Raw genomic sequence first — 22,039 nt, forward strand, 5'->3', positions numbered from 1 at the left:
TGCATCCTCACACAACATCCTCACCCTACATCCTCACACAACATCCTCACGCTACATCCTCACCCTGCATCCTCACACAACATCTTCACCCTACATGCTCACCCTGCATCCTCACACAATATCCTCACCCTACATCCTCACACAACATCCTCACACAACATTCTCACCCTACATCCTCACCCTACATCCTCACCCTGCATCCTCACACAACATCCTCACCCTGCATCCTCACCCCACAACCTCACTGTGGATCCTCACACAACATCCTCACCCTGCATCCTCACCCCACATCCTCACCCTGTATCCTCACCCTGCCCAACAGCTGCGTTAGCTGCTGCCTGCCTCAGTAGAATAGATGGCTACTGCACACTGCCTGTCACATGATCTCACTTTTACTCATGCTCAAAGCTCGGAGACCAGAGGTCTTATTTCCCTATGCTACTCTCCTCCTTGATCTACCAGAGTTAGGATTCCTTACTGTTAAACTTCCATTGTATGCCATGTAATTTAAAACAAAGGAGATTAAGGAATTCAACTCAAATCTTCCTCTGTCAAGGGCCTTCAAACAAGAACTATGAATCCCAAATTTCAGAACTAGGCTGTTTTTCATTGGAAGGTAAAGTTTGTTAAATAGCTTAGTGACAACTTCAATTTCTAAGCGCATGGGACACAAGCCTGCAAATTCATGTTTGACAAAAGCAGATCCAATAAATGAGTTAGCAGAATGCCAGCTGACGTGAAGGTCATGTTCTGCTGGGTTTAATGAAGTGTTCTATTTAAAAAAACAAATGGAACCTAGGCACCTGCTTATCTTCCTTATTACTGCACAACCAATATGCATAAAAGAGACAGAGAAAGTCACACAGCTGTCATGTACTGTACTCTCTAAAGTTTAAAGGGATTGGTCATTGGAAATGAAGGAAAACAAGGCAAATATACTGAATTCCCTGAAATGGGCAGTCATTACTTCAGCCAAAATCGAAGGGGCGGAAACCTTTAACAACCGGGCTGCACACCACTAAACCTGGGGAAACATCATCTTCGAGGAAGGAATGTGGTTGGAAAAAATCTTGAATGATCGTGATCGGCGAGCACTTAAACATGTGATCAAATCGTAGAAAAACAACAGCAGAACTCAGGGATATGTTTAATAGTGAAAGTAAGAGCATTTCCACACGCACAATGCAAAGAGAACTCAAGGGATTGGGACTAAACAGCTGTGTAGCCTTAAGAAAACCACTTGTCAATGAGGCTAACCATGAAAAACTGCTTCAATTTGCTAGGGAGCATAAAGATTGGACTCTGGAGCAATGGAAGAAGGTCATGTGGTCTGATGAGTCCAGATTTACCCTGTTCCAGAGAGATGGGCACATCAAGGTATAAAGAGAAGTGGCTTAAGTGATGCACCTATCATGGCTAGTGTACTACTGTACAAGCCTGTGGGGGCAGTGCTATGATCTGGGGTTGCTGCAGTTGGTTAGGTCTAGGTTCAGGAACATTATGTGCCCAAAGAATGAGGTCAGCTGACTACCTGAATATACTGAATGACCAGATTATTCCATCAATGGATTTTTTCTTCCCTGATGGCACGGGCATATTCTAAGATGACAATGCCAGGATTCATCGGGCTCAAATTGTGAAAGAATGGTTCAGGGAGCATGAGACATCATTTTCACACATGGATTGGCCACCACAGAGTCCAGACCTGAACCCCATTGAGAATATTTGGGATGTGTTGGAGAAGACTTTGCGCAGTGGTCCAAATCTCCTATCATCAGTAGAAGATCCTGGGGCAAAATTAATGCAACTCTGGACAGAAATAAATGTTGTGACATTGCAGAAGCTTCTGGAAATGTTGCCACAGTGATTGCGTGCCATGATCAAAGCTAAAGGTGGTCCAACGAAATATTAGAGTGTGTGACCTTTTGTTTGGCCAGGCAGTGTATGTCAGTCACCCAGGGTAAAAGCATCTGCAAAATGCTGTAGATGTGGAATAGCTGGTCTGTCTGTTGCTCAAACACCTCTACATTCAGGGACTGCTGAGAAATCCAAACATTCAAAGTGCTGATTTTGATCACAACTGATAGTGTCTGAGAGAAAGGGATAATGTGTGAGAGTGTGTGTGTGAGTGTGTGTGTGTGTGTGTGTGTGTGTGTGTGTATGTGTATGTGTGTGTGTGTGTGAGTGTGTGTGTGTTAGTTAAAATGATTAATAGAATCCCTACTACTATGAGTGGGAAAACCGTTTAGCTTGGCGGTGGTGGAGCGCAAACACTTACGTGTTAAATTTGCTTTGCATTATTAGCCACAGCACTGATCTAAATGAACACCAGTTCTGATGCACATGAATATGACTAGACTGGAGGGCTTGATTTACTAAGAAATTGGCCAGTTCAGAGCTAATTAGCTTCCTTGCAGAAGCAAGTTGCTTGAAATAGAGGGTATATTAACAAACCTGGGTGTATTTGGGTGTGAAATTGTGTATCATGTGCCTGAGCGTTTTATGATGTACCTACGCATTAGGCTGCCATGCACTCTTTCACTTACCGTATATGTTTAAATGTCACACCCGATTGCTCATCTACATATAGCGTAAAGCCGCACTTAAAGCATATGTGTATGTGTGCCGTGTGATATCAGAAATTGCGTTGCCGTTAAAAGCTTGAAAGCAGTTAAGAAATCATAGGGGAAGAATGTCAGAGACGCAGACGTAGAGTCTGGAAGTGGAAGTGTGAAGCAAGACTTTGTGGAGTTGTGGCTTTGTTGAACAATATCAGTTAGGAATAGGTTTTACATCTACACTGAATAAGCACTAAGTGCATTTAAACTTAGATTTAAAGACTTTTTAAAAAATCTACATTTAATAAATTCAGAATTAATTTGCTAGTTCACACTGAATAGCAGGAGAAGCACAAGTACATGATGAATACAGAACTAGAGTTAGAATTTTTTTATTTTATGTGTGCAGTCAGTTTTTCAGTTCAGCCTTTTGTTGTTTTAAAATTACCACAAAATAAAATGCAAGTTAGTCATTTCAGTTGTGTTGAAATTGAAACACTATAAGGATACTAACTTTGGATGCAGAGAACCTCTTTACACAGTGTAGATATATGCCATATCTGTGGTAATGACTTAGGAGGGAAAGCAAATCCTTTCTGAAAATGAAAACGAGAAGGTGAAATTGGAAGTGCTTAAATTTAATAAGGAATGTTTTACTATAACATTAAACTATTCCTTTTTGTATCACTAAAATATATATTTTTGTATTAAATTTGACAAACACAAGAGGAACTCCCTCAGTATCAGTATACTTTGAGTTCAAGGAAAACAAAACTTAAATCAATCATCAAGAGGACCTTATTCATACCAAAGGGAGAGAAATGGAACATCCAATATTTCAAAGAAAATATGTTTCTAACTGAAAAGAATACAGCAACAAAAAAAATTGGATGGACGGACGGATAGATAGACAGTAGATTGTTCTGTGTCCTTCTCTCCACAGTTACACCAAAACCGTCCAGGGAACATCCCTTGAGTAAGTGCAGTTGTCGTACTTTCCTTCCAGAAGTCAAACACCATCTCATTGGTCATACTGAGGAGTATGACTCTGCTGCTTCTGCCAGTCCTGAGACATCTGATCACCAGAGAGAATTACTGATTATTTATTTAAATTAAAAAAACTTTCTATTCAAGTGATTTTGGAGCCTGTGTGCCTAAAAACTGCCTGAATACTGTGAATCAGAGAAGGCTGGTGTTTTTGAAACCTTTGCCCATGACTCTCAGCTGGCCTCGTTCACATGAGACAGTGACATGCTTGACTGGATAATGGAGACAGGAAGTAGTCTCTAGGTGAAGACTTCAGAAGACATCAGTGTGGAAATGGACCAGAATTTCTTCGTCTGTGCCACAAACTGCTATAAAATCAGTGTCAACCTGGATTGTGATTTCCAGAGGAAATTGTCTTAGCACACGATAGCAAGACACCATATCCAGTAGCTCTCTCTCTCTCTCTCTCTCTCTCTCTCTCTCTCTCTCTCTCTCTCTCTCTCTCTCTCTTCCTTCACTCACAATGCATGTAGCACTCATAATATCTGACATCAAGCTGTGCAGAGTGACTGCTGACATTCATGCTGTATTGTTCGCATGTTCGCCTGTCAGCAGTAAAAAGAATGAGCTGTAAGGAGGAATGGGTGAAAGAACACAGGGATCTAAGTTGGGAAGAATCATGTGGGATAAGGTGGAATGGGTGAAAGAACACAGGGATCTAAGTTGGGAGGAATCATGTGGGATAAGGTGGAATGGGTGAAAGAACACAGGGATCTAAGTTGGGAGGAATCATATGGGATAAGGTGGAATGGGTGAAAGAACACAGGGATCTAAGTTGGGAAGAATCATGTGGGATAAGGTGGAATGGGTGAAAGAACACAGGGATCTAAGTTGGGAGGAATCATGGGATAAGGTGGAATGGGTGAAAGAACACAAGAGCAAGAGTTGTTACTTAATAATTAATACATTATAAACAATACATTCAATAATTAATACACTGAAAAAATTAATTCAGTTAAATTGGTATTAATTACACTTTTTAACAGATTCCTCTATTCATTTGTGTTAAAGTTTAAATTGAAACTTTGATTTGTTAAATGTGGTTTAGTCATTCATTCTTTTTTCAGTGTTGGTCTTCATCTGCTGCACTCTATTGCTTGGACCTGAATTTGAATCCCACCAATACCACAGACGTCCAGAGTCCGACCTACAGAGAGCACGATGGGTCTGCATGCGCTTTGGGGGAGGGATGGTTCCCCCCCCCACGGCCCTCCTCCCCCAGCCTGTCCATCAGAGTGTTGCTGACCAATTGCAGGGGTCCGCAAGTCATACAGAATCAAGAAGTTGGTCTCTCTCCAAGAATGTGACTTTCAAAAAAGAAAGAAAATATGCATACTGGTACACATACTAATGCGTTCAATGAATCATCTCCCAGGAAAAAAGAAAAAAGTGGGCAAACTCGGATCTCAGTTTTCAGGATCTCTGTTGACAGGACAGAATGCTGAACATAGACATTTGGATACATTTACATTTACAGCATTTAGCAGACACCATTATCCAGAGCAACTTACAGAAGGGGATTGTCATCTACCCAGTGAATGTATCCTATACTAAATGGATTTAAGTGGACCGGTAAAAGACTGAGCCATTGCCTAACACTGCATCATGCCGCCTGAGCTTTCCTCAGAATAGGTAGTGACCTGTTGGCCATAAGGACGCAACACAAGCTACGGTACTCTGGCGGAGAAGCAATAGCTCGATTTTAAGGAACCACGGTGGAGACTGGAATACAAAATCCAGTAGATTTCATTGTCCATTAATGTGGATACATGTATGAAAAAAAAAAGTTAAAGGATTTAGACACAGTTTATATTCCAGAGTATATAATTCAGAGTTTACATTCCAAAGAAAGGCATTTAGTACATATATCTGGACTATATCTGGTCACAGTATATAAATATTCTCTAGGGCCAAACAGTTGGTGCTCAGCAAGGACAACATTTTTGTCAACCACAACACAAATGCATGGAATTAATATTAACAAAAGCAAAACAACATAACACCAACCAACTTCATTCAACCCAAACAAACCAACAAAGTCTGGTCTCTAGCCTACTAAACCAAAATATAAAACACCACCATACACTTAAATAAAAAGATTCAATACATCGGACGATATAATAACAAAATAATAAAACAAGCGAGTGTAAATAAAACAACAATGACCATAAAAGCAGATAAGAGCACCTCACTCCTCAGCTGTCACACTCGCATGGTAAGTTCATAGCCAAAGTTCATTGAGGTCAAAGTTAAACTTATTTATACAGCACTTTTTACAACAGCGATTGTCAAAGCAGCAAACTATATTATATAGATGATTACATTAGCGATGCATGGCAAGAAAACATGTTCCTGGAATGTAACTTCATTTATAATTTTTTAAATCAGGGTTTATTCTCAGACATAACTGGTTATGTCTTATGCCTTGTGTCTTGTGATATGCATCCAGATATGAATTCATCAAGGAATTCAGCATGTTAGTTTTCTTCCTAAACAGCATGATTAATCAACTACTACTTACACAGTGGTTAATAATGAAGTTACACTGTAACACTGTAGTAAAGTGCCAATAAACATTGTTGATCCACAATTTCAGTGGAATCTTGCCAAATTACTGTGCTCCCCAGTTCAGAAGTTTAAAAATAAACTGATTGAACTTGCCTTCTCTCAAGTGAGCCTTTAAGTGGAATTTCTCTTTCTCTTTCCTGACTTGGGTTCTGTCTGTCAGCTGTGGCTAAATTCTACAGGACGATCAGGATGAAAAGATGGCGACCACGTTGCTATCAGTGGGTCCAGACGGCTTGCAGCGGTTCACTCGCGAGTCCCTGGCTGCCATTGAGCGGAGGATTGCAGAGCAGGGGGTCAAGAAAGCAATGGGCTCTCCCCACAACCCGGAGAAGGTGGTGGACTCCCCCCAAGCCCTGGGGAAGGTGGATCAGTCCCAGCCTCAGGCAGACCTGGAGGCAGGCAAGATCCTTCCACGTATCTACGGCAACATCCCTGCTGGACTGGTCGGGGTCCCACTGGAGGATATCGACCCATTTTACTTCAACACTCAAAGGGTGGGCTGGGATTGGTTAATGCCACCTTGAATGTTCATGAATGGGCCAATTAGAAATGATTACAGCCGTGCCTCTATTTGCATTAGAGCTGCAGTTGGAGAAAGCTTCTAATGATTTTAAAGGTGCAATATCTGTGGAAGCCATTTTATGCACGTGTCAACCATTTTAGTTGGAAGCATTTTTAAGGTTTTTATATTGTGGTGTAGACACAGCTATGTTGTTGCTATTTCCATGAATTTAAAAGGCAGTGCTAAGATAATCATCCAACACTGCATGACTAATCTTAATTTGACATTCATTCATTATTTTCATTAACAATCCAGGGATTGAGGTGAAACACTGTGTCCAATAATTCATGAAAAATAATTTAAAAAATCTCTAATGAATTTAAATTAAATCAAGAATGAAATTGCTATTTAAATTGTTATAGGATAACAGTAAGAAACACATATTCCACAGATATGACTAATGTTTATTACCAGTTTGATAAACAATTTCAGGCTTGGGGATGGGGACATATTTGGCTGGGAGCATTCCAAACACTGCCAGTTTGATGGTTTGTTTTCTAAAGGAAAAGCTCTGTAGACCTGCACTCTGGTCTAACGCATGTATGACCTCACCTTTAAACAGGCTCTAGTTTGGTCCAGGCTGTCCTTGCATTGCAAATTTGCATTTCCCAATGTCTAAACAGAGAGATAGATCAGGCAGATATGAGCCCAAAACAGGAAATGATCCAAAAGTCCAAAACAGGTCCAGCAAATGTTGCTATTATTATTATTATTATTATTATTGCTGTTTTATTCAGCTTCCCAAAGAATAAAGGATGTGACTTTTTGTCTTTCTTCTCTGCAGACCTTTATCGTGCTGAACAAGAGAAAAGCCATCTTCCGCTTCAGTGCTGTCTCAGCGCTCTACGTGTTCAGCCCTTTTCACGTCGTCAGAAGACTCGCTATACGAATTCTAGTTCACTCATATCCTTCTTCTGCTATTTAAGCTACCCCCTTGTGTGTCTACGTATTTTTATACATATTTTTATGTTTATTTAATCTGTAACTGCTTATGGGTAAAGTAATGCAGGAATATACTTAAATTTGCAAAATGCTAGGAACTTTTTTTGAGGGAAACATTTTAGGATGGTCTCTTACTACTGTAAAAATGCTTGAGTTCGTAGAGGCCTGCTGTTTGGTATATGCTAATCTACTGCACAGAGTGCTAAAATATTAGACTACTTTGTGCTTTGTTTACACAAAGTTAGCTATAGCTAACAATAAATAAACATTATAGTTTTTATGTGCATTTCAGCAATGGCGAACAGTCATTCATATAAAAAGACTTTAATGTTAACCTTAAAAAACGTAAGATAATTATTACATAGCTTTCCCCCACGCACTTCACTGCAGTGTCCACATGGTAGATTTGGTAAATGTACTTGATCCTTCACATTAAGCAAATAGCTAATATACATGCCTGCTGTCATGGTCAACCTATGGTGATACTGCACAGTCAAGTATTGTTGCTGTTTAACATGAGAAAGTTATTACAATGGTATTTTAAGCAAGGGCACGCACCCCCATGAAACGATTCAACTCAGCTAAAAGAAGCAGAGGTGGGCTAGATGGGGAACAAACACAGCACACGCGTCACCAAATGTCCCTGATGGTGCTCACTGCTTGCTAGCATAGAACTCAGACAGTGAGTCAGACAGTGAGAGAAAATGCCTCTTCAAGGCCAGCCTGCTGGATCTGGTCTGATAAAAATCAGTCCAAAGGCACAGACCTCTAAGGCACATGGTAACTTCTAAGCCAACTGCAACAGCCTGCTGACGCCATCGTATCTTAGTCTTTTTTTTATGCCAGGAATTCCACGTAGCATTGAAAAAGTTTCTAAATCAAAACATGCTTTTTAATGTCTCTCAGGACTTTATTTAAACCAGAAATGACTCTTGTACAAAAAGCATCTTTATCAATAGCATAAATGAAGTTTCTGATTAATAAGCCTACTGTTCAATGACTGAATCAGTGTTGCAAGCTGTTACTATTATCCATTGTTCCATTCACTAAGCCATTCACTAGAACATTTTCCCCAAATTATTTTATTGGATTTTTTTTTTCAGTCCAGTTTTTAAAACAGCTAGGTAGTACTTCTCTCTGTAACTGTAACCCAAATCCTCTGATATCCTTCTTTCTAATCTGCTAAATGGAATAAGAACAAGGAGATTTGGCATCTTGTGACAGCTGCTTAGTCACCTTAGTCAGAGCGAAATGGAGCCGGGATGCAGCACATCACTGGTCCTTCACGTGCGCGTTTAAAGCGTCGGCTGTGGCCCTGACAAGTAAATGAACGGCATCCCTCACTAATGCGCTATAGTTCCCTCAGCAGAAGGCATAACAGGAGCATGTGGCCTACATAAAGCAATATCTACAATCTAGCATTTTTTTTGGCTGCTTGTAGAGAAACAGCTGATGAAACTAAATTAACTTTCATTTTGTTGTAAGCCTATGGAGGATATTGAATTATGGTCTAAAATATCAAAATACAGCTATTTTGCACTATTTAGGCCTATTTGAGTTTTGGAGAAAATTACACTTTAATTCCAGGTTCATTAGTTGAAAATAACTCACTCCAAAACAGCACGGTGAAGCTGAAAATGTTTTCTTGCTGGTTAAGAACACTTTAATCTCCGTGTGTTAGTCATTCCATTTTGCTGTGAGTGTACTCCCTGTCCCAGGAAGGTCTGTTATCCTCCCCACTCTGGAGTGGGAATAAGCTCTTCTTAGCTCGTTATGCAGGTGGAAGCTGGATGGCTTTGCATTTTTGGAAAACATCTTTCAGACAAGAGGAGGATGGAACAGAGTGAGAGTTGTCTCACACTGTTTGCTGTTTTCTGAGAAATCCCTCTCGAGTCCAACCCAATTCATTGCTGTTAGAATTTGCAGTGATAAAATGACTAAAGTGTCCCCTGCCTATATAAAGTCCGATTCTTTCAGGTTTTCCCCAGAAAAGAATAAGAAAACATCATGTAAAAGTACACCACTACCTGCTGCTGATGAACATAGCATGTCTCAACTGAAAGAATAATGATACAGAACCTGGTAGAGTTTCTGAGATTTTTCAGAGTTTTCCATGTCTAGAGAAAAGGCTGTATGTCTTGCCCCTAATCATGCTTAAAAGTAATCTCTTTGTGAAACTTTTGTGAGTTTCCTTAAATCTGCACTACATTGTTTAGCTTGTTCATAATGTGCACAATTTTGACTAACTGCTTCTTCATGGCAATGTCAGACCCTGCACAGTGGACCAAGTACCTGGAGTGAGTATTGCTCTTATTCTTTATTATAGCTCTTTTATAATAGAGATTACTCATAGCTGTGCCACATACAATAGGTTGTCTGACATGTTGATTTCTATACGTTTATCTCGCATTGTCACTGAAAGTCTATTTATGTGTAACTGCATTTCATTTTTAAAGAAATTAGCTATTGGGAATGTCATTTCTAAACATCAACATCAATGCCATTTTAAAGAATGCCACTAATAGGCCCAGTGCAACTAATAAAAGAAGAAATTTGGTTAAATCTGGACATATCATTCATCCAGAGACCGTAAACAGAGACTGCAGTATTGCAGTGTATATTCTGATGAAGATGTCCTTCGATTTGTAAAAGTGAGTTTTCATCATTGTGGTCCCTGCTAGGATGGTCCTGTCCGGTGTTTAGTAAAGGTCTCGGTAAGAAATTGGAATTACACAAACTGTATCACCGCATGGTCCACTGCAATGGAATGCCCTCTTGAATGATACTTCTGCCTGGCCACTATCTGACAATCTATTAAGGGATATAGTCACATGTATAAAATAGATATATTGTGCATAAATAATATTAAGTTAATAAATGTATTTAATAAGTTTATTCCTGGGTTGTCCCCTATGTTTCCTAAGTGGGGGATAATTCAACCTGCCCTCAGACTCACTGAAATGGGAACCAGATTCCATGTAATTCAGGCTAAATTAGGCATACTGAAATTTTTGGCAGATTAACTCTGCCCTCTGCTTACACCTATGGATATCATATCTTGCTTCAAAGCGCAACATGAATTGATGTTTACTGAATGTGTGCATGGAGCTGATTTGGAAGAGAATGCAACTGAGCATGTGGCATGCTGATTGGCTAGCACCTGACCATCCTCCCACCTTTCACGTTCCAAGTGACCAGTTACAGAGAGGTGTTTTCTGCATGCTTAACAAAGTTTCCTATTTATAACAAGAAAAACTGCACTCTGAACAGTTACCTGGGTTGAAAGATTTTATCCACTTTAAAGGATGTTCACCCTGAGTCTGAGTATAATATTCCATTTCAGTGTGGTGCATTAACTTTCAGTTTTTACATTTGCTATGCCATATTTCCTCATTTTACAAAGTGCTGGTATAGATGTTACTTTTTGCTCCGTGTTGTCTTGTTTTTGCTTGTTCAGATACACCTTCACTGGCATTTATACATTTGAGTCACTCATTAAGATCTTGGCGAGAGGTTTCTGTGCTGGGCCCTTCACTTTCCTCAGAGATCCGTGGAACTGGCTGGACTTCAGTGTCATCATTATGGCGTAAGTAGGTCTTATGTCTCCTACTGCAAGTGACTTGCTGACATTTTTACATCATCATACATTTTTACATCTCTGTCGTTGGATATCTTATTCAAAATAGCCTCATTTCAATAAGGCACAGGCACATTTGTTACCTTAAAAGGGAGAGAACGACAGCAGCTGAAATAGCATCTCCCACAATCGTTAAGTTTCACTCTGAATTAACTCTATAGGGGGTTCATTTTACACTGCGGATTTTACTGTGTTCTTAGCACACAGATAAAACCACACATTGACTACATACCGAATAACTTGCCTTCTGAATTGCTTGTGAAAAGCTGGGAATAATACAGTGTGGTGTCATTTCACGAAAGTTGTATGAATCATTTCGCTGTTCGCGGTGCTGAAAACGTGACCTGCTGACAAAGGAAGTGTCTGGGTCCAAGCATCTGTTTTTCGACATGTGGCAAAGAGGTATCTGCATTATATTTGGATAGAAAAAGGCCCTTGAAGAGGTTGAGGCTCAGATGAAAAGAGGCTGAGATGAGAGGAACGGCACCAGACAGTGGAGTGAGAGAGGGTGTGATTGTATGATTGACAGATAGAGACAGAGAGCATTGTAGGCAGAAAAAAATGTGTGAGAGTGACAAAATCAGAGTGAAAGGAAAAGAAATGGCTTGAGAAGAAGAGAGTGCTTGAGGAAGAGGGAGAGAATGTCAAAGGAATGTCCAGTGACCTGTATAATCAGCACTACAACCCGACAGAGTGTGGATTAGCTATCAGAAAAACCCAGAGAGAAAGTGTGAGGGTAAATTTATTCACATAAAGTGCTCTGAGTCACTTGAAACAGTGTGATGGTACATTCTCTCCAGGCTCTGCCATTTAATTATTTTGTTGTTCTTCATAGTATATCATGTTTTTTTTTCCTAAAAAGGGGCAGTTTGCTCTGAAGTGTTTTCTACTTTTGGCCCATATAGATATGTGACAGAGTTTGTGGATCTTGGCAATGTCTCAGCTTTACGCACTTTCAGAGTCCTGCGAGCCCTAAAAACCATATCTGTGATCCCAGGTAAGAGCAAGGCACAAGACACATGGCTCAAGGTCCTGTTAAGCCTCTCTAATCCACAGATGATGGCTCCATGACTGTGCTGAGTTTTCATGTCCATTCCGTAGGGTTGAAGACCATTGTGGGAGCTCTCATTCAGTCTGTAAAGAAGCTGGCAGACGTGATGATCCTCACCGTTTTCTGCCTCAGCGTCTTTGCTCTGATCGGGCTCCAGCTCTTCATGGGCACCCTGCGGCAGAAGTGCGTCCGCAGCTCCGCCCACTGCGTGAACTCCACCCACCCGGGGAATGGGAGCTTTGCATGCAACAACAAGACCTGGCACTCCATGAAGGAATTTGTTACCAGTGAAGGTACGGCATCTTTGCAAACAGCTCCAAAAGACCCAAACAGAAGGCTTTGTTTCTGTTTTGACATTCACATATTCAGGCTTAACAAAGTGCTAAGAAAAAGGGACAAAAAGTGTCTTAAGATAACAAAAATGTTAGTACGCCGCTTGTGGGGGAGCTTGTTGAAGGTCGTGCCACAGAACATGACGGTGATATCTGCACTTTCCCGTTTCTCCTCAGAGAACTTCTACATAATCAAAGGTGCCAAGGATGCCTTAATTTGCGGATACAGCAGTGATGCTGGGTACGTTGGAGCTCCTGTTCCTCAAAGCTACCAGACTATTTGTGTTTGGTTTTAGGCACTGTGTGTGCATGCCTGCCTATTGTTCCAAAACAAAGAATGTAAAAGGATGTCGAAAACTAAGCAGCAGAGATCACATTTTAGTGTGTTTTTGGAAACCTGTGAGAAACAGCTAAGAATTTATCCCAGATTGTCTCTAGTAAAGCCTGGTACCACTAAACACTGTTAGCCTTCTTCTTTCTGATTATCTGTTTAATCAAAGTCTAACACTAAATTAAACATATTGGTTTTTGTTTAAAATCAGATTACACATATCCCAAAACACCCTGTTGAGTTTTATCTCCAGGCTGGAACCATTAAGAACCTGTGGGGTGGGGTGGAGCAGTGGGGAGCAGAGAAAAACAAACATCTCTTTTTGGTGGAGATACTAGAAGACGACACCTTCTCGCACAAAGCCGGTTTCCTCCGTCAGCCAGTTGGGATTCACAACAGCAATCCTCCAGTCACTAGTGGCTGTTTACCATTACTTTAATCAAACCGATAACTTTCAGGGTTATTTTCCCAAATGCCATCATTTTGAGTCTAGGGTTAATTCATGATAACAACCCATATGATAACTACTTTATTCTGTGCGGCCGAAGCATTTTATATTTAATTCCATATTTCATAGGGTTTGAGTCCAATGATACTGTGGTTCCATGTCTCCTTTCAATGCGCCCGACTGTACATGTGCTGCCGATTATGTAATCTCACAAATCCGAGCGCCTTGGAAACAAAAGCCATAGGACAATGTTCCTGTTGCCAGGGCTAGTGCAAGAGGTTGTTTTACCTATACCCATCTGTTTTCATTTTAAATCCTCAGCAGTTTTGGGTCAGTTAGAATGTTAAGTATTACAAATCTGAGCGATGTTTGAAAAAGCCCTGGAAGCAGATGTGGGTATGATATTGAAAGATGCAATGTTGGGAATTTAAACATGAATTGATGCTAAACAAATTAGGATTTAAATACTGTGTGTGTATTTAAATGAAAAGCCTAAGGCAGTTTTCTAGAGTGGAGTAAGATTCATGATCAGCCAGCAACAATATTCTTCTCTTCTGTCTGTTCATGCTGAGTTATGTTTGCTTTTGCTTGGCAAATTAATACTGACATAATAATACTGTGTACTCAGCAATGGACAGTAATTAATCTCTTTCAGTTCACTATCCAAAATTATAAAGGCTTAATTTCTGAATGGGAAAATATGCAGGATATGCCATGAATTGATGATGGCGGTAAAGGAACAAAATCAGCTGATGTTTGATTTTTCTGCATAACAGAAGAATGTTTTCAACTTACAGAACAGTGTAGAAATGAAAACATTTATTATAAAACTGTCCTTTTGCTAAGCAGAGCTGTTGGTGTCAACTCTGCTTGTACATGCTTGTGCTACTCTATTCCAGATTGGCAGCGCTGGTCAGCGTTAATACTGGCAGTGTGAAAACTGCCCAACTGCCCTCCGCGGAAGGGCAGGGAAGATCCTCTGATCCCTATTAAGTTTCTTAATGGTTGATATGCAAGACTTACACACATGCTTCCTTTTTAATAGCTTCTTAATTTTTTATTTAAAAGTTTGAGATTTTTTCAGGCAATGGAAATGTTTTGTAACTGTCAGCACAGTGAGTGGCATCATAAGTCTTTAATTGTCATCTAAATGGCATCTAAAGGATGATGTAACAGTACGATGCAATGCAGTATGTATTACATCATCTGGTTTATTGCAATGTAATGAATACATATTGCAATTTAAACAATGTTTAATGTAAACACATATTATGCATATTATTCACTGTGTTAATATATAGTGATTTCCATTTTAGAATAACATGTTATTGACCAAGTTTGAAGCATGAACACTGACACATGGTTATCTGCTCTCATAAGTCATTGTATGAGAATCAACAAGACTTCAAGTCAAAAGTGGGCAATTACATCACATCAAATTACCCAGTGCAATCACAGAGCTTAAAGGATTGCAGGAATGACTTTGACAGAGCAGTCTCTCACACACCCACACACAAATATACACAAACCACTGAACCCAAGAGACACTCTTACCACAATCTCCGGCAGCAACTGCCTCTGTTACTATAGAGACCCTGAGTACCTCTGTCCTCATAGCAACCCTGTACACATCAGCCCTGTGTTAATGCGGGGAGTTCAGACCTGCTCTCTTCACCTCTACACTCTCTCCCTTACCTGGCTCCTGCCATTTCCTTAATTCGTACAGTACATTTTTGTAACAGTGCGAGTGCTTCTCTGCACCTGGATCCCAGACTGTGCATTACCTTTCTATGAGTACCTAACTGATATTGGTGAACATCTGTGCTATGCAAACTAATGTTCTTTTTTTGTTTGTTTGTTTGCATTTCAAATATTTTGGCCAGACCAAAACAATTATGGCAGCACTGTTTTGCTAGATTTTTGCATAAACTGCTTTCCCTCCATGTCTCTCTCTCTCTCTCTCTGTTGCCCATTACATCTCTCTACTATCCTTTACGTCTCCACTCTATCGCTGTGAGAGATTCACAGATGCCCTAATAGTGGGACTGCAGTCTTCCCAGCTGTTGATAGTTCCAGCACTAAATGATCCTCTCTGATTGACACAGCTCTGTCCTCCACACTGCCTGTCACTCAAACCTAATGCTACCACGCTAACGAAGAGATGTGCTAGACTGAGGTCACTGGCTTGGGGAAAACATTTTTCAAACAACTCAAAACCCATCTGTCACTTCCTAATCCTCTGTGTGCATGCAGTTGTAGATGTCATGTGGGGTCAAGTGTGAGGTTTTCCCTATTAAATTCAAACTCAATGTTTCTTTTTATGCTGTGAAACAATATACACTTCTATGCAATAAAGCAACATTATCACAAAGGTATTCTTTCATTAATGATCTGTTTCTTGTACAGAAAGCATCATTTCTATTATCTTTGTTCTAAGTATTTGAGCAAGCCCTCATTGCTGGAGTGTGCAACTATTTATTGCCTCTTGCAGAAAGTGTCCTGATGGGTTTGACTGTTTGAAGACAGGCAAGAACCCGAACTATGGCTACACAAGTTTCGATACATTCGGCTGGGCCTTCCTGGCACTCTTCAGGCTCATGACCCAAGACTACTGGGAGAACCTCTACCACCAGGTGGCCTGTCACTAATCCCAAACTGCATGCACTATTGCATTTCTGAGCAAGTGAAGATCTAAAACCTGTTTAGTACACTACACTAGTGGTCTGTCAACTATGATTCGGCAAAGTCCTTGACACGCATAGACAACTAGGTATGTTTTTTCAGCTCAGTAAGGACCCAGGACAGACAACTGTGTATCAGCCGTCAACAGGGGGAGCTCAGAATTATGTTATCCCCAAAGATGCACAAAGAATGGGGAAAATTAGGAATTTTAACATTTCCTGCAATTGTCATAAATAATGAGCTCTAGAAATCTAGACTAGAAAAGAGCTCTGACAGTTGCACAGCTGGTAAAAATATTGTCAGGTGAAACTCTCCCTCCTGGCAGACGCTGCGCTCAGCCGGTAAGACCTACATGGTCTTCTTCGTGCTGGTGATCTTCCTGGGCTCCTTCTACCTGGTGAACCTGATTCTTGCTGTGGTAGCCATGGCCTACGAGGAGCAGAATCAGGCCACCATCGCTGAGGCCTGGCTGAAAGAGAAGGAATTCCACCTGGCAATGGAACAGCTGCGCAGAGAGCAAAGGGTACTACTCACAATTGTGTTCGATTCCGTTATCCAACTATTAAACAAAACAATAAATATATGAAAAGACTGATTACAGAATTAAGCTCAGTCTGATTACTGAATCAAAACCATGGTATTTAAAGAACGTCCCAGCTGACACAATGTTTTGAACCCCTATCACTAGGCGTTGGTGAAGCGAAACAGGGAGGCAGAGCTGGCTCGATTGCAGGAATTGGCTCTGCCTGTGATCAGTGGTAAAGACTCCAGAGAGTGCAGTCCCAGGTCCAGATCCTACAGAACCATGTCAGAAGAGACAGAAGAGGACATGGAGCTCAGATCACCAAAGTTTGAACTGTTTGATGAGAAGGTAACAACCTTAAAAACCTTACACAGGTCACTTACAGGCCACTTTATTTGGTACAGTTATATTATAGGTGCATTTTTGTACTTTTTAAATTTGTAGTTACAGACTATAGACCATTTATTACTATGCACAATCTGACAGCCACCCTATTAATTCTATATTTTACAGTAATTAAATACCGTAAGAGGAACAGGTAAAAAGTAGACAACTACAATTACTATGGGTAATAGCAGTTATTTGGGCAATTGCTCAGGAAATTACAGTTATAGTTACTCAGGCAATAACAATTACTAAGACAATTACAGTAATTACAATAGTGCCCTTACATAGAGGTCTTAGAGGGAGCATAGCTACAATGTCTGCATACTATGAGTGACTTTGTGGGGTTTTTTTTCTTTTATTTATTTATTTTTAAATAAATGTATTCATTTATGGAGTCAGATGTTATTATACTGGCATCTTCCACTATATAAAAAGGTGGAAACACAGTGCATGTGGTGCCTGTGATACATAATTATGCCAATAAGATACACAGAAATTCATACACATCAATAAACAGGCATGGCACAGTAAATAGGCTTGGCGCAATTTATGCTTCTCAAACCCACTGGCCCAAACTACAGTAGCCATTTTGTCTTTTAAATACACAAAACTCACAATGCCACATACCTTTTTTTGCACACTTCCTTCCTGTCTCTGTTCTTTTCCTTCATCATCTGTGCCACTCCTGTTCTTCGTTCCTTTGCTCTCTCACTCCCTCTCTCTTGCCATCCAGCCTGTACACCCTTTCCTGGCCACCTTCTCCTCCCACCCCCTGAGCACACGGCGGGGCAGCAGCGCCAGCGTCTCCACCTTCCACCAGCGTGACGGCTCCGAGGCTGGCCTAGCGGAAGACGAGCCTGGCGTCCATGGCAACGGGAGAAGCTGTGCGGACTCGCCGCAGACGGTGGGGCGGAAGTGCCGCAAGGGCAGCGTGTGCAGTCACTGCTCCCACGTCCTCGCTCTGCCCGGGTGCACCGTGAGCACTTGCGTCTCCATGCCAACGCCCCTTGGCCCCTGCAGCGTGAAGGGAAAAAACGCAGTCAGTGGGGTAATCGGAAGCAGAAGGTCCTCGATTATGATATGTGTAGCAGTGTTAACAGTTGCCAGTTTTAGCAGACAAATTTTATTAAATGGATGTTCAGGTATACTTAACTTTCAAAGGTACTTTTCAGGAATATCAGAAGCATAATAAAACAGTACAAGCAAATATAACCTATTTTCAGGCTGCAATATTGTAAAAAAAAAAGAAAAAAAAAAAGAAGCCATTTTTCTAGTAGTCCAGCGCCGAGTCCCAGGGAACCAAAGCTTTGTTAGTTGAATTATTAGGTGAAGTCATTTTATTAGCAGATCTATAATGTTGGAAATCAGTACTGGCAGCAGCAGTCGATAGTATTAATAGAGGAGTCATAGAAAATTAGACAGGCTTAGGAAAACCACAAACTCAGAAATCAATGATCACTAATTGTACTAGTAAATGAGATGCACAAGTTGAAACTTAAGGACTATATTAAACAGAAACATGCCCTATGTTTGAGCTGTTTTTGTTGACGCAGAAATAGCATGAAAGACAGATGCATATACATACAGTACATATCATGAAATGTGCTGTGTCAGTACGTCTTACACGCGTTTTACTGTGCATTGAATGTACCATGTAGACCATTTGCGGTAGCTAACAAGAGCTGCTGTGTTTAGGTTTGTGCTTCTGAAGCCTCCAGACCTTCACAGGAGGTGCAGATCGAAGCCCTGCCCCCTTGTAGGAAGCGAGGCCTCAGCTCCATCAGCTTCATCGGTGACGTCATGGAGGGTGAGCGATGATGCCCGAATTTTTGCAAAAACACCTCAGTAGTTACTGTCCAGGTCCCTGTTTCTCAAAAAAGCCATAGTGCTTAAGGCAGCATTCAAAGTATTCTATCATGCCATGATATAAAGTGCACAGGGAACTCCCATAAGTCTCACGGTCAACAAAATCACAATGACCAGCATTCGTTCATACCTTCATCACAGAGCTGGAAGAGGCCCATCAGAAGTGCCCTCCGTGCTGGTATGGCTTCGCTAAGAAGTCCCTGATCTGGACGTGCTCTCCGTCCTGGCTGAAGCTGAGAGCAGGCGTGAAGCTCGTGGTCATGGACCCATTCCTGGACCTAGCCATCACCACCTGCATCGTGCTCAACACGCTCTTCATGGCCTTGGAGCACTACCCCATGACAGACGACTTCAACGGCATGCTGAGCATAGGGAATCTGGTGAGAATGTGACCCCCAATACAGACCTCTGGAAAGGCCCTTAGGAAGTGTTGCATAGTTGTGTCTAATTACAACATCCACATTAAGTAATTGTGCATGCTGTGTCATTTCAATAAATAAATCATGGCACTTACACCATAAGGTCTGCTACTGGGCACACAAGGTATATTTATTCCCAAAGCATCCTCTGTAGGAGGATGAGGTGATTTGCATTATGGAATTGTATTGATTCTAAAGGGTATGTGTTAATAATGTGTGTAGAGCTTATAAGAGCGTATTACTGGCAACCTCTAAAGATCAGCTTAGAACTTTCACTGAAACATCATTTAGATTAACTGAGCAAATATCACTGTCTGCCAGACAATGAGCTGTTTAACTAAACTGTGTAAAATCTGCACAAATACACACCCTTCTCCATCCATCTTGAGCAAACAGCACTTTACTAAGTATTCAACTTGTGCCATCTTTTATTGTAAATTAAGACCTTCCACAATTCATGTTCTTCAGTGACTGTGTCTCAGTGATTGTTCTCCAACTTATTGTTCCTCTTAAGGTGTTCACGGGCATCTTCACAGCTGAGATGGTGCTGAAGATTGTTGCTCTAGATCCGTACTACTACTTCCAGCAGGGCTGGAATATCTTTGATGGCATTATCGTTTGCTTAAGTCTAATGGAGCTTGGCTTATCTAGTGTGGAGGGGTTGTCTGTGCTCCGCTCATTCAGATTGGTAAGATCGCATGACAGCACTCAAAATAATAAGTGTTACCGGTCTCAATGAGAAGGCACTGCAACAAAAACTGTTGGCAAAATCCCAAAAAGTTAAAAGCTGTTAAAATTTGCATCTAGTGATCATTCATCAAAAGCAGTAATTTACAGAAATTGGGACGAAGAAACAATAAAGCCATGCAGATTAAAGCAGGTTGGCTAATCACCAGCAAATTAAAATACAGAACAGTATAGGACTATACATATGCTGTGTAGGTGGCAGAACCAAAGTCAGGTTTTCTTCTGTACAAAGAATCTGCACAAAGTGCTTTAGAATAATGAGAATACGTGACTGGTTTACTTTAATGCTTAAAAGTTTCGTGCTTGAGGTCATTCCTATAACATTTTGCTAATGTGTCTTAACAGAAACACTAAATGTATCTTGTGAGTTACTGTGAGTGCCAGTCAGATGACCTGGTTTAATAATTATTATAATGCTATGTAGGCAAAAGTCAAAAACAACAAAAAACTTTCTCAAAAGTCAGTATATATAATTGGTATATTCCAATAATTCACAGAGCTTCATTTTTTGAAGATAAAAGTCCTTAAAAAATAATAATAGAATTAATTTAATTATTAATTAATTTTATATTAATGAATAGAAAATATTGATAATAAAACATAAGAATAGAATAATAGATAACAGATAATATTGACAGTGAACCGCAGCACACCAGTTGAGTGTGAACTGCTTGAGAGTAAGGTGTTGCCACGTGTGCTGTTTACTCGAGAGTAAGGTGTTGCCACGTGTGCTGTTTACTCGAGAGTAAGGTGTTGCCACGTGTGCTGTTTACTCGAGAGTAAGGTCTTGCCACGTGTGCTATTTACTGGAGAGTAAGGTGTTGCCACGTGTGCTGTTTACTTGAGAGTAAGGTATTGCCACGTGTGCTGTTTACTTGAGAGTAAGGTGTTGCCACGTGTGCTGTTTACTCGAGAGTAAGGTGTTGCCACGTGTGCTGTTTACTCGAGAGTAAGGTGTTGCCACGTGTGCTGTTTACTCGAGAGTAAGGTGTTGCCACATGTGCTGTTTCCAGCTGCGCGTCTTCAAGCTGGCTAAGTCATGGCCCACGCTCAACACCTTGATCAAGATCATTGGCAACTCGGTGGGCGCCCTGGGGAACCTGACGCTGGTGCTGGCCATCATCGTCTTCATCTTCGCCGTGGTGGGCATGCAGCTGTTCGGGAAGAGCTACCAGGACTGCGTGTGCAAGATCAGTGCGGACTGCGAGCTGCCTCGCTGGCACATGACCGACTTCTTCCACTCCTTCCTGATCGTGTTCCGCGTGCTGTGCGGCGAGTGGATCGAGACCATGTGGGACTGCATGGAGGTGGCTGGCCAGCCACTCTGCATCCTGGTCTTCATGCTGGTCATGGTGATAGGCAACTTGGTGGTGAGTCCTTAGCATGCTTAATATGTGCAGGTTGCCAAGGTGACATGTATGTCATTACCCCTTGGGTCAGTTTTCTTTGGTCAGCTATAGGCTGATAATGATATTTTGCCACTTCAGTATGGATTTTAGCCTTTTGTTTGTATTATTGGAACTGATAGCTGCTACGCAAAAAATACATTTGGTATTAACCCTGGAACAGTTGTATTGGTGTGGAAATTGATTGTACAATTACAGTGTATCTAAGTACTCAACTGTTCTGTATTTAGTTTACTGGTTGAGCAACTACGTGCTGTGCTGTGATTGGTCGGGGTAATGAAGACATTAGAAAATGTTTTCTTATCACCAGATTGTCTGCAGTTTCCCAGTGAAAAAACAACTGTTATGGTTAAAGTAGATGTTTAAAAAATGGTTGTTTAGTGTGCACTAAAATCAACTTGTGGCACCTGCTTTGGCATAGATTTGCAAAAACATTCACTCCACTAAACACCATCTACTGCCACTTAAAGGAAGCAAACCCACCAATAATGTTTTTCATGTTAACGCTGGTGATGTCCTCTGTAAAGGAATAT

The 22,039-nt window shown here is 40.9% G+C and overlaps 1 protein-coding gene across 1 annotated transcript in view; it reads left to right on the forward strand.

Annotated features, from left to right (window-relative positions):
- Positions 1-6,370: 6,370 nt before the first annotated feature.
- scn12aa (sodium channel, voltage gated, type XII, alpha a) overlaps positions 6,371-22,039 on the forward strand; it is a 30,164-nt gene continuing 14,495 nt past the window's right edge. The window contains 15 exon segments of the mRNA XM_027019691.2: positions 6,371-6,667; positions 7,520-7,638; positions 9,885-9,974; positions 11,135-11,263; positions 12,220-12,311; positions 12,416-12,658; positions 12,875-12,938; positions 15,968-16,109; positions 16,484-16,681; positions 16,847-17,029; positions 17,802-18,116; positions 18,797-18,875; positions 19,076-19,314; positions 19,868-20,041; positions 21,114-21,470. Of these exon segments, the coding sequence (XP_026875492.2) occupies positions 6,371-6,667; positions 7,520-7,638; positions 9,885-9,974; positions 11,135-11,263; positions 12,220-12,311; positions 12,416-12,658; positions 12,875-12,938; positions 15,968-16,109; positions 16,484-16,681; positions 16,847-17,029; positions 17,802-18,116; positions 18,797-18,875; positions 19,076-19,314; positions 19,868-20,041; positions 21,114-21,470 (2,721 nt within the window).

Source organism: Electrophorus electricus, chromosome 7, assembly GCF_013358815.1.
Source record: "Electrophorus electricus isolate fEleEle1 chromosome 7, fEleEle1.pri, whole genome shotgun sequence".
Classification (NCBI taxonomy): Eukaryota; Metazoa; Chordata; class Actinopteri; order Gymnotiformes; family Gymnotidae; genus Electrophorus; species Electrophorus electricus.